Below are 13,415 nucleotides of genomic sequence, written 5' to 3' on the forward strand. Positions count from 1 at the left end.
ATGGGGGAGGAGGCTCGATGGGCCGAATGGCCTAATTCTGCTCCTATCACTCATGTTACCTGTACATCTTTGTGGGGTGGTTTCATGACATTCACAGTCCCGTTCATCACCTTCACAGTTACTGCTTATTAATAAGTGACACCAACTCCATCTTAAAAACCCTGCATCATAGTCGACCTTCTATAAAATATATCCACACAATAAATATTTTCAATTAAGCAAGAAATAATAGTGTCGATCAAGTTTTCTTCCGTACAGAATTCGAAAACAAACTCTTCTCATCTAGTATCTTCTCCTTTATGTGGGTAAGCATTAATTGTTCGAGAGATTAAAAAGTGGAACAAAACAGAGTTATGATCTTTAAATAGTATCAGGAGAATACACAGCTGTTAGATGGGTGACGTTTTTATTTTTCTATAAAGAACGGGAAACAGAAGGGTCCCGACTCGAAACGTCACCCATTCCTTCTCTCTAGAGATGCCGCCGTTCCCGCTGAGTTACTCCAGCACTTTTAGTGCTTACAATGGGTGCAGGAGTAGGCCATTCGGCCCTTCGAGACAGCACCGCCATTCAATGTGATCATGGCTGATCATACCCAATCAATAACCCGTGCCTGCCTTCTCCCCATATCCCGACTCCACTAGCCCCGAGAGCTCTATCTAACTCTCTCTTAAATCCATCCAGCGACTTGGCCTCCACTGCCCTCTGTGGCAGGGAATTCCACAAATTCACAACTCTCTGGGTGAAAAAGTTTTTTCTCACCTCAGCCTTAAATGACCTCCCCTTTATTCTAAGACATGTCGCGGGGTGAAGCCTGTACGATCGTGAGTAGTCGCCCAAAGAGTCGTACCTTGTTCAGGTCACCCGCTGGATTTTCAACATGTTGAACATTTTTGTCTGGATATTCAACGTTGGAAAATGTTTGGCCACCTGCTGCGACTATGCCGGGCAGCGGCAAGTCGCTGGAAATAATCGCGTAAGTGGGACAGGCCCTTTACAGAATGTGGACAAACCCTCGCTGGGTTTTGCTGACTTTAGCTGCAACCTGGCGATATTTCTTTCCGCTCATTAAAAACCGATCCCAATCCGCCGGGATCCCACCACTGGCCACATCTTCCCATCCCCTCCCCTTTCGGCTTTCCGCAGAGACCGTTCCCTCCGTAACTCCCTGGTCCATTCGTCCCTTCCCACCCAAACCACCCCCTACCCGGGCACTTTCCCTTGCAACCACAGGAAATGCCACACTTGTCGCTTTACCTCCCCCCTTGACTCCATCCAAGGGCCCAAGCAGTCGTTCCAGGTGAGGCAGAGGTTCACCTGCACCTCCTCCAACCTCATCTATTGCATCCGCTGCTCTAGGTGTCAGCTAATCTATATCGGTGAGACCAAGCGCAGGCTTGGCGATCGTTTCACCCAACACCTCTGCACAGTTTGCAATAACCAACCTGATCTCCCGGTGGCTCAGCACTTCAACTCCCCCTCCCATTCCGAATCCGACCTTTCTGTCCTGGGCCTCCTCCATGGCCAGAGTGAGTCCCACCGCAAATTGGAGGAGCAGCACCTCGTATTTCGCTTGGGTAGTTTACACCCCAACGGTATGAACATTGACTTCTCCAATTTTAGGTAGTCCCTGCTTTCTCCCCCTCCTTCCCCTCCCCTTCACAGCTCTCCCACTGCCCACTGTCTCCGCCTCTTCCTTTCTTCTTCCCGCCCCCTCCCAACCCCCACGTCAGTCTGAAGAAGGGTCTCGACCCAATACGTCACCTATTTCCTTCGCTCCATAGACGCTGCCTCACCCGCTGAGTTTCTCCAGCATTTTTGTCTACCTTCGATTTTTTCAGCATCTGCAGTTCTTTCTTAAACTTTTTTTTTTAAACATCGCTAAACGCAGCATTTTCTTAAAATTTATAATCCTTTAATGCACTTTAAAAAAAAAATTTGATTTAAAAAATATCTCTGCTCTATCTTCCTTGCGTCACAGTTTATGCCTGATTCACATGAAGCGATATTGTGAGAACAAATAATATCGGGCCTGATTACTATAACGTGCTAGTTGTGCCAACCAAGTGCTCTTTGCAGGGCAGGCTTATTCCTGCTGCACCATGCTGTTCTCAAGCTTTGTTACATAAATTATAAAATTAAAATCTTGCTTTGTTTCAGCCAGTTGCCGCAGAGTGAAGGCCGGCCAGCCAGGGTTATCGTGCAGCGTTCTCCCCGTGTCGTCGAATGATCATCCAGTGTATGGCGTCTCCAGTCATGCGCTACGAGGCGGGGTCCGTGGCGGTGGTGGGCTCAGTCCAGCTTCTCCAGGACGGAGGGGAAGTAGACGAGACTGAGCTCGCTGCCAAAGTCGCACACGATGGCGGCGTTGTCCAGCACCAGCAGCTGCCGCACCAGCTGCAGCTCGTTGCGTTTGCCCAGGTACACCGTCTGCAGCAGGTCCCCGTAGCCAATGTCCCACAGGCTGACACAGCCCTGACCTCCCGTCACCAGCAGGTTGTCCGATATCACCCCCAGGCTGGCCCCACATCCCATGTCCTGCAACAGGGCGAGGAGCAGACCGGTTAATGTGTGACACACACACTCACGCACACACGCACATACACGCACACACACACACTCACGCACACACGCACGCACACACGCACACGCACACACACACACACACACACGCACACACACACACTCACGCACACACACACACGCACACACACGCGCACACACACACGCGCACACACACACACACACGCACGCATACACACACTCACGCACACACACGCACACACACACACACTCACGCACACACACACACATACATGCACACATACACCAACGCACGCACGCACGCGCACACGCATACACGCACGCACACACACATACACACACACGCACGTACCCTCACACGCACGCACACACGCACACACACACACGCACGCACACATACACGCACACATACACACACACACCAACGCGCGCATGCACATACACACGCACACACGAGCTCACGCACACACATGCAAGCGCACACACGCAAGCGCACACATGCACGTACACACATACATACACACGCATGCACTCACTCACTCACACACACAAACAACCTCCACTGTACACAAGGTATGCAAATAGTCGCCACATACACTTTGTATCCTCTTTATCCCCTTCCCCCTCGCCCCTCCTACACGGTGGTCCCCCCACTGGGTCCCCCACTGTCCTCCCCACCCCCCTTTCACAGCAGTCTCCGCACGCCAGGTCCTACTGTCCTCCCCCCCCCCCCCCCGTGATGGTGATCCCCACATGCTGGGCCCTCTCTGTACCGGGCAGCGCCCCCTGGTCCCTACACGCTGGGCCCTCTCTGTACTCGGCAGCGCCCCCTGGTCCCTACACGCTGGGCCCTCTCTGTACCCGGCAGTGCCCCCTGGTCCCCACATGCTGGGCCCTCTCTGTACCGGGCAGTGCCCCCTGGTCCCTACATGCTGGGCCCTCTCTGTACCCGGCAGTGCCCCCTGGTCCCCACATGCTGGGCCCTCTCTGTACCGGGCAGCGCCCCCTGGTCCCTACATGCGGGGCCCTCTCTGTACCCGGGCAGGCAGCCCCCTGGTCCCCACATGCTGGGCCCTCTCTGTACCCGGTAGGCAGTGCCCCCTGGCACCTACTTGCTGGGCCCTCTCTGTACTGGGCAGCGCCCCCTGGTCCCTACATGCTGGGCCCTCTCTGTACCGGCAGCGCCCCCTGGTCCCTACCTGCTGGGCCCTCTCTGTACCCGGCAGTGCCCCCTGGTCCCCACATGCTGGGCCCTCTCTGTACCCGGGGCAGTGCCCCCTGGTCCCCACATGCTGGGCCCTCTCTGTACCCGGCAGTGCCCCCTGGTCCCCACATGCTGGGCCCTCTCTGTACTGGGCAGTGCCCCCTGGCACCTACATGCTGGGCCCTCTCTGTACCGGGCAGTGCCCCCTGGCACCTACTTGCTGGATGGAGTAGAGCTTGATCCCAGTGCTGCGGTCCCACATACAGATGATGTCGTCCAGGCCGCCACTGATGACGCAGCTGGAGGTACAGGTGAGGGAGACCACGTCACCGCGATGGCCGTGCATGTGGCTGATGCGGCTTCCCGTCAACACGTCCCACAGGCACACAGCTCCGTCCTGCCCCCCGCTGGCCAGCGTCATCGTCTGCGGGGTTGAAAGGAGACATTCAACGACTGCAGCTGTACAGCTGTGGCTGGCACGGTGGCGCAGCGGTAGAGTTGCTGCCTCACGGCGCCAGAGGTTCCATCCTGACCACGGGCGCTGTCTGTACGGAGTTTGCACGTTCTCCCTGTGACCTGCGTGGGTTTTCTCCAAGATCTTCAGTTCCCTCCCACACTCCAAAGACGTGCAGGTTTGTAGGCTAATTGGCTTGATGTTAATGTGAATTGTCCCTAGTGTGTGTAGGATAGTGTTAGTGTGCGGGGATCGCTGGTCGGCATGGACTTGGTGGGTCAAAGGGCCTGTTTCCCTGCTGCATATCTAAACTAAACTAGCTGTAGTTATACAGCTGTGGGTGGCACAGCGCCAGAGACCCGGGTTCGATCCCAACTGCGGGTGCTGCCTGTAGGGAGTTTGTACTTTGTCCCTGTGACGTGCGTGGGTTTTTCACCGGGTGCTCCGGTTTCCCCCCACAGTCCAAAGACGTACAGGCTGTGTTGAAAGATATCATAGATGCTGGTTTATACTGAAGATAGGCACAAACTGCTGGAGTAACTCAGCGAGTCTGGAGAAAAGGAACAGGTGATGTCTTGGGTCTGATCCCTACTTTCAGTCTGAAGAAGGGTCCCGACCCGAAATGTCACCCGTTCCCTTTTCTCCACAGATGCTGCCTGACCCGCTGAGTTACTCCAGCACTCTGTGAAACTTCACCTATCCATGTTCTCCACAGATGCTGCCTGACCCGCTGAGTTACTCCAGCACTCTGTGTCGACCATTGGTTTGTAGGTTAATTGACTTCTGTAAAAATTATAAAATTGTCCCTCATGTGCAGGATAGTGCTAGTGTATGGGATGATCAGTGGGTGGTCCTGTATTGGTGGGCCAAAGGGCCTGTTCCCATGTTGTACCTCTAAAGTCTAAAGTCGGGAAAAGTCCCACAGGCAAGCTTGTGGATGTGGGGAGGATGTTTCCACTAGTCCAAGATCAGCGATCATGGCCTCAGAATTAAAGGACATTCCTTTATAACAGAAACAAGGAGGGATTTCTTTAGTCATAGAGGGTGGTGAATCTGTGGAATTCATTGCCACAGACAGCTGTGGAGGACAAGTCAATGGATATTTTTAAGGCAGAGATATATTCTTGATTAGTGTGGGGGTCAGGGGTTATGGAGAGAAGGCAGGAGAATGGGGTTAGGAGGGAGAGATAGATCAGCCATGATTGAATGGCAGAGTAGACTTGATGGGCTGAATGGCCCTAATTCGGCTATCATACATGATCTTGTGAACTTGCTGATGACACACTCATAACAGACGATCGAGTTGATACAGAGATGGTGCAAGCGAGTAAACAAACACGAGATAGTCTGACTTAAGCAGGAATGACGGTGCGCAAATAGAGACAGCTGCCAACTGCTTAAAATAGATGTTTGTACTTCCCCATGAAAAACAATTACAACACTAAAGTTGAGGCACAAGGAACTGCAGATGCTGGAATCACGAGCAAACACAAAGTGCTGGAGGAACTCGGCGGGTCAGTCAGCACCTGTGGAGGATGCGGACAGACGACATTTCGGTCCGGTCCCTTCTGCAGTTGTACAGGGCCCTAGTGAGACCACACCTGGAGTATTGTGTGCAGTTTTGGTCCCCTAATTTGAGGAAGGACATTCTTGCTATTGAGGGAGTGCAGCGTAGGTTCACAAGGTTAATTCCCGGGATGGCGGGACTGTCATATGCTGAGAGAATGGAGCAGCTGGGCTTGTACACTCTGGAGTTTAGAAGGATGAGAGGATATACCTCATTGAAACATATAAGGTTGTTAAGGGTTTGGACACGCTAGAGGCAGGAAACATGTTCCAGATGTTGGGGGAGTCCAGAACCAGGGGCCACAGTTTAAGAATAAGGGGTAAGCCATTTAGAACAGAGATGAAGAAACACTTTTTCTCACAGAGAGTGGTGAGTCTGTGGAATTCTCTGCCTCTGAGGGTGGTGGAGGCCGGTTCTCTGGATGCTTTCAAGAGAGAGCTAGATAGGGCTCTTAAAGATAGCAGAGTCAGGGGATATGGGGAGAAGGCAGGAACAGGGCACTGATTGGGGATGATCAGCCATGATCACATTGAATGGCGGTGCTGGCTCGAAGGGCCGAATGGTCTATTCCTGCACTTGTTGTTTATTGGTCTCAGTCGAAGTGTTGAATGTAAACATCGTCTGTCCATTCCCTCCACAGATGCCGCCTGACCCGCTGAGTTCCTCCAGCACTGCACAGACTGCTAAAGTGTGCAATGCAGCAGGGAAAGAGGCCCTTCAGCCCACTCCAATTATCCCTTCACACTAGTTCCATGTTATCCCACTTTCTCATCCACTCCCTACACACGAGGGGGGCAACTTACAGAGGGGCCGATTAACCTACAAACCCGCACGTCCTTGAGATGTGGGAGGAACCCGGAGCACCCGGAGGAAACCCACGCAGTCACAGGGAGAACGTGCAAACTCCACACAAACAGTCAGGATGGAACCCGAGTCTCTGGTACGGCGAGGCAGCAGCTCCACCCGCTGCGCCACTGTTATTAATTGAATGTTAAGCAAATTCATAATTCATATGCATTCATAGGTGGCGATTTGGGTCGAGACCCTTCTTCAGACTGATGTGGGGGTGGGGGGGGGGGAAGCCCCCCCCCCCCCCCCCACATCAGTCTGAAGAAGGGTCTCGACCTGAAACATCACCTATTCCTTTGCTCCATAGATGCTGCCTCGCCCGCTGAGTTTCTCCAGCATTTTTGTCTATCGTAGAGAGGCACATGGATATGCAGGGAGTGGAGGGATATGGATCACGTGCAGGTAGATGAGAGGTGATCTGGGCATGGTGTTCGACACAGACACTGTGGGCTGAAGGGCCTGTTCCTGTACTTGTCCTGTTCCACGTGGGATGTTACCTGGTCTATGTAAACGGCAGTGATCCCTCCAGAGTGGCCCTGCAACGTATAAAGGCAACACGAGTCCTCAAGTCGAAATATCTGCAAAAGGAAGAGATCGTCAGAGGCAGCACGAATAACAATTCTCAGAAATCAGTCCCTTCACAAACAAAACCCTGCGGCTAAACTTGCCCTTTTTAAGTTTAGTTTAAAGCCACAGAGCGTAGACAATAGACAACGGGTGCAGGAGTAGGGCATTCGGCCCTTCGAGCCTGCACCGCCATTCAATGTGATCATGGCTGATCATCCCCAATCAGTACCCCGTTCCTGCCTTCTCCCCATATCCCCTGACTCCGCTATCTTTAAGAGCCCCATCTAGCTCTCTCTTGAAAGTATCCAGAGAACCGGCCTCCACCGCCCTCTGAGGCAGAGAATTCCACAGACTCACAAAAGTGTTTCCTCGTCTCCGTTCTAAATGGCTTACCCCTTACTCCTAAACTGTGTGGCCCCTGGTTCTGGACTCCCCCAACATCGGGAACATGTTTCCTGCCTCTAGTGTGTCCAAACCCTTAACAATCTTATATTTCAATAAGATTCCCTCTCATCCTTCTAAACTGTACAAGCCCAGCTGCTCCATTCTCTCAGCATATGACAGTCCCGCCATCCCGGGAATTAACCTTGTAAACCTATGCTGCACTCCCTCAATAGCAAGAATGTCCTTCATCAAATTAGGAATGAATTTGCTGGAAACAGGCCCTTCGGCCCACCGAGTCGGCACCGACCAACAATCGCACCGTACACTCCACGCACCTGGGAACAATTTGCAGAGGGCCAATTAACCTACAAGCCCGCACGTCTGCGAGTTGTGAGAGGAAACCGGAGCACCCGGAGGAAACCCACGCAGTCACGGGGAGAACATACAAACTCAGCACAGACAGCACCCGTGGTCAGGATCGAACCCGGGTCTCTGGCGCTGTGAGGCAGCAACTCTACCGCTGTGTGCCATCCAACTCTATGCACTACCAGTTAGCTAAAAGACTACATGATTACAATCAAGCTCGAAGGGCCAAATGGCCTACTCCTGCACCTGTTGCCTATAGTCCACAATGCACAGGTGCAGGACGAAGGGTAGTCCAAGAGTCTCCAACGAGGTAGAAGGGAGTCAGAACCAGCTGTGAAGAAACTGTCCCTGAATCTGGAGGTGTGCGTTTTCACACTTCTGTACCTCTTGCCTGATGGGAGTTCTATGTTCTGTCACATGCAATAGACAACCAATACCAAAAGTAGATGTAAAATGCTGGAGTAACTCAGCGGGTCAGGCAGCATCTGTGGAGAACATGGATAGGTGACGTTTCACAGAGTGCTGGAGTAACTCAGCGGGTCAGGCAGCATCTGTGGAGAACATGGATAGGTGACGTTTCAGGTCGGGACCCTTCTTCAGACTGACTGAGAGGGGGAGGGGGAGGAACTGCATTTCTTTTCTATTACATCTTGTCTGCTCCACTGTGAAATCTCCTCAGGTTCCTGTTTCCACAATCAGTTTGAAGACGTCTCGTCCTGAAATGATGTGGGGGTGCTATGGAGCGAAGGAATAGGTGACGATTCGGTCGAGACCCTTCTTCAGACTGATGTAGCCTGACGCGCCCACCCCCCCACCCCCACATCAGTCTGAAGAAGGGTCTCGTCCCGAAACGTCACCTATTCCCTTCGCTCCATAGATGCTGCCTCACCTGCTGTGTTTCTCCAGCATTTCTGTCTACCTTTGGCTTGATGTAAATGTGAATTGTCCCCAGTGTGTGCAGGATAGCGTTAGCGTGTGTGGGCGATCGCTGGTCGGGCCGCAGGGGCCGTTTCCGCGCTGTATCTCTAAAACTAAAAAAAAGACCAATAACTGCCGACTTTAACGGTGGCTGACGTGCACTCACTCTGAGTGTGTGGTCCTGGCTACCCGTCACCACACGGCCAGCCGCAGCCTTCAGGACCGTGATGGGCTTCTGATGCGCACAGGGAACGGCGTGGGTCAGCTGGCAAACAATGAGATCGTCACTGCTGAAAACTGGCGACGATGGAATGCTGGACCTGTTGGGGGTCCCTGCGAACAGAAGAGTTAGTGAACCCAGTGTGGAAATATACTGTGATTTAACAATGTATATGTGCATAGAGTTAATCAACCCAGTGTGGAATTACCCATAGTCAGTCCTGACCGAGGGGTGCCTACTATGTACATACGTGCTAATGGAATGGTGGCCTTCATAACAAGAGGGTTTCAGTATAGGAGTAGAGAGGCTCTTCTGCAGTTGTACAGGGCTCTGGTGAGACCACACCTGGAGTATTGTGTGCAGTTTTGGTCTCCTAATTTGAGGAAGGACATCCTTGTGATTGAGGCAGTGCAGTGTAGGTTCACGAGATTGATCCCTGGGATGGCGGGACTGTCATATGAGGAAAGATTGAAAAGACTAGGCTTGTATTCACTGGAGTTTAGAAGGATGAGGGAGGATCTTATAGAAACATATAAAATTATAAAAGGACTGGACAAGCTAGATGCAGGAAAAATGTTCCCAATGTTGGGCGAGTCCAGAGCCAGGGGCCACAGGCTTAGAATAAAGGGGAGGCCATTTAAGACTGAGGTGAGGAAAGACTTTTTCACCCAGAGAGTTGTGAATTTGTGGAATTCCCTGCCACAGAGGGCAGTGGAGGCCAAGTCACTGGATGGATTTAAGAGAGAGTTAGATAGAGCTCTAGGGGCTAGTGGAGTCAAGGGATATGGGGAGAAGGCAGGCACGGGTTATTGATTGGGGACGATCAGCCATGATCGCATTGAATGGCGGTGCTGGCTCGAAGGGGCGAATGGCCTCCTCCTTCACCTATTTTCTATGTTTCTAGAGTTAGTGAACCCAGTGTGGAATTAAACTGTGGTGTATTTAGACAAGGAATTAAATGTAACAATTTAGATGAGGGAATTAAAAGTAACATCTCCAAGTTTGCAGATGACACAAAGCTGGGCGGCAGTGTGAGCTGCGGGGAGGATGCTATGAGGCTGCAGGGTAACTTGAGCGGGCAGATGCATGGCCGATGCAGTATAATATGGATAAATGTGAGGTTGGTAGCAAGAACAAGACGGCAGATTATTATCTGAATGGTGTAAGAAAGATTTGCAGATGCTGATTAAATCAAAGGTAGACACAAAATGCTGGAGTAACTCAGCGGGTGAGGCAGCATCTCTGGAGAGAAGGAATGGGCGACGTTTCAGGTCGAGACCCTTCTTCAGACTCTGACTGGTGGCAGATTAGGAAAAGGGGAGGTGCAACAAAACCTGTGTGTCCTTGTACATCTGTCACTGAAAGTAAGCATGCAGGTACAGCATGAAAGAAAGCTAATGGCATGTTGGCCTCCATTGCGAGGATTTGAGTTTAGGAGCAAGGAGGTGCTAGTGCAGTTGTACAGGGTCCTGGCTGGATCGCACCTGGAGTATTGTGTGCAGTTTTGGTCTCCTGATTTGAGGAAGGACATTATTGCAATTGAGGGAGTGCAGCGTAGGTTCACCAGGTTAAATCCCAGAATAGCGGGAATGACATATGATGAAAGAGTGGATCGACTGGGATTGCATTCACTGGAATTTAGAAGGAGGGTTGTGTAGAAACATATAAAATTCTTAGAGGATTGGACAGGTTAGATGCAGGAAAAATGTTCCTGATGTTGGGCGAGTCCAGAACCAGGGGTCACAGTTTAAGAATAAGGTTCAGGGCATTAGGACTGAGATGAGGAAAAACATTTTAAGCCAGAGAGTTATAAATCTGTGGAATTCTCTGCCACAGAAGGCAGTGGAGGCCAATTCCCTGGATGTTTTTAAAAGAGAGTTGGATTTCGCTCTTAGGGCTAACGGAATCAAGCGATATGGGGAGAAGGCAGGTACTGAATGTGGATGATCAGCCATGATCATAGTGAATGGTGGTGCAGGCTCGAAGGGCCGAATGGCCTACTCCTGCACCTATTTTCCTATGTCTCAGTTTTTATGTATTTGTGTTCAGCAAGAGTTAGTGAACCCAGTGTGGAATTAAAAGTGATTTAACAACACATATGTATATAGAAAGAGTTAGTGCTGGCATTGAGGAATTCAAATGTATATGTACATAGCAAGACAGTTACAGTTGAACAGTCTCAGTTTAGATTACAGTCACGGGTACGGGCTGTAATCTAACGAGTTTTGTTGCGTGCTAACCAGCCTGCGGAAAGACAATACATGATTACAATCGAGCCGTTTACAGTGTATAGATACATGATAAGGGTTATAAGAGTCATGGGCCTGTCACATTTTTTCGGCGACTGCCGGCACCCGTCACAGGTCGCCGAAAATGTTCAACATGTTGAAAATCCAGCGGCGACCAGAAAGACGCTACGACTCTTTGGGCGACTGAGGAGACGACTCACGACCGTACAGGCGACACGTCGCGGGGTGAAGCCTGTACGGTCGTGAGTAGTCGCCCAAAGAGTCGTACCTTGTTCTGGTCGCCGCTGGATTTTCAACATGTTGAACATTTTCAGAGACCTGCTGCGACTATGACAGATGCCGGCAAGTTGCCGAAAAAGTTGCGTAAGTGGGACAGGCCCATTATGGAACCCAGGGTGGAATTAAATCGTGATTTAATAATTTGGATGTACATAGCACTTTTAACACGATAAAATGTTTCAAGTTTCTTAACTAACGAGTTGTTTTTAAATTAGTACGACAGACAGGCAGGCAGGCAGGAGGGACTAGTGAGGATGGGATATGTTGGCTGGCGTGGGCAAGTTGGGTTCCTGTTGCCACGCTGCAAGACTCTGACTCTATCACAGCCTTTAGACAATAATGTTAGAGGAAGTAATTGAAGGCACATCTGTAAAAGTAACTTTACTGATAAAGTAATGGACATAGGTTCAAGGTGACGGGGAAATATGTAATAGGGGTGACCTTTTCACACAGAGGGTGGTGGGTGTATGGAACACGCTGCCAGAGGAGGTAGTTGAGGCTGGGACTATCCCAACGTTTAAGAAACAGTTAGACAGGTACATGGATAGACAGGGATTTGGGGCAGGTGGGACTAGTGCAGCTGGGACATGTTGGCAGGAGGGGGAAAGTTGGGCAGAAGGGCCTGTTTCCACACTGTATCACTCTATGACTCTATAACGATGTATATGTGCAGAGCACTTTTAACACTGTAAAATGTGGCAAGTTTCTCAACAAACTAGTTGGCTGTATGACTGACAGGCAGGCAGGTGCTAGTGCACATGGGACATGTTGGTTGTCATGGGCAAGTTGGGCCGAAGGGCCTGTTTCAACGCTGTATGACTCTATGACAGTTTTTTGACAGTAATGTTAGAGGAAGTGATTGGAGGCACATCTGAATAAGTAACTATACTGATATTTTTAAAGTTTAAAGAGATCTATTAAGGCTCAGAGATATAGAAAAGGCATTCCAAACATAATAGTGGCAAACGCAATGTTAGCATTTATTTCAAGAAGGCTTGGATACAACAACAGGGATGTAATGTTGAGGCTCTAGAAGGCGCTGGTCAGACAGCATTTGGAATACTGTGAGGGAATTTGGGCCCCGTATCTGAGGAAGGATGTGCTGGCTCTGGAGAGGGTTCAGAGGAGGTTTACAAGAACGATCCCAGGAATGAGTGGGTTAACATATGACTAGCGTTTGATGGCACTGGGCCTTGTACTCGCTGGAGTTTAGAAGAATGAGGGGGGGACCTCATTGAAACATGCAGAATAGTGAAAGACCTGGATAGAGTGGGTGTGGAGAGGATGTTTCCACTAGTGGGAGAGTCTTGGACTAGAGGTCACAGCCTCAGAATTAAAGAACGTTCCCTTAAGAAAGAGATGAGGAGGAATTTCTTTAGTCAGAGGGTGGTGAATCTGTGGAATTCTTTGCCACAGGCTGTGGAGGTCAAGCCAATAGACACAATAGGTGCAGGAGTAGGCCATTCGGCCCTTCGAGCCAGCACTGCCATTCAATGTGATCATGGCTGATCATCCCCAATCAGTACCCCGTTCCTGCCTTCTCCCCTTCTCCCCATATCCCCTGACTCCGCTATCTTTAAGTATCTTTAAGATCTTTAAGATTTTTAAGTATCTTTAAGCCAATGGATATTTTTAAGGCGGTGATAGATTCTTGATTAGTATGGGTGTCAAAGGTTATGTAGAGAAGACAGGAGAATGGGGTTAGGAGGGAGAGATAGATCAGCCACGATTGAAAGGCTGGGCGGACTTGATGGGCCAAATGGCCTAATTCTGCTTCTATCACTTACGACCTTATGAAAGTAGGGTGTATAATC

At 50.6% G+C, this 13,415-nt stretch overlaps 1 protein-coding gene across 1 annotated transcript in view; it reads right to left on the reverse strand.

Annotated features, from left to right (window-relative positions):
- Positions 1 to 273: 273 nt before the first annotated feature.
- scap (SREBF chaperone) overlaps positions 274 to 13,415 on the reverse strand; it is a 71,516-nt gene continuing 58,374 nt past the window's right edge. Inside the window, 4 exon segments of the mRNA XM_055666126.1 lie at positions 274 to 2,538; positions 3,966 to 4,172; positions 7,116 to 7,196; positions 9,020 to 9,186. Of these exon segments, the coding sequence (XP_055522101.1) occupies positions 2,293 to 2,538; positions 3,966 to 4,172; positions 7,116 to 7,196; positions 9,020 to 9,186 (701 nt within the window). The 3' untranslated portion in view covers positions 274 to 2,292.

The sequence above is a fragment of the Leucoraja erinacea genome, unplaced genomic scaffold (genome assembly GCF_028641065.1).
Source record: "Leucoraja erinacea ecotype New England unplaced genomic scaffold, Leri_hhj_1 Leri_195S, whole genome shotgun sequence".
NCBI lineage: Eukaryota > Metazoa > Chordata > Chondrichthyes > Rajiformes > Rajidae > Leucoraja > Leucoraja erinaceus.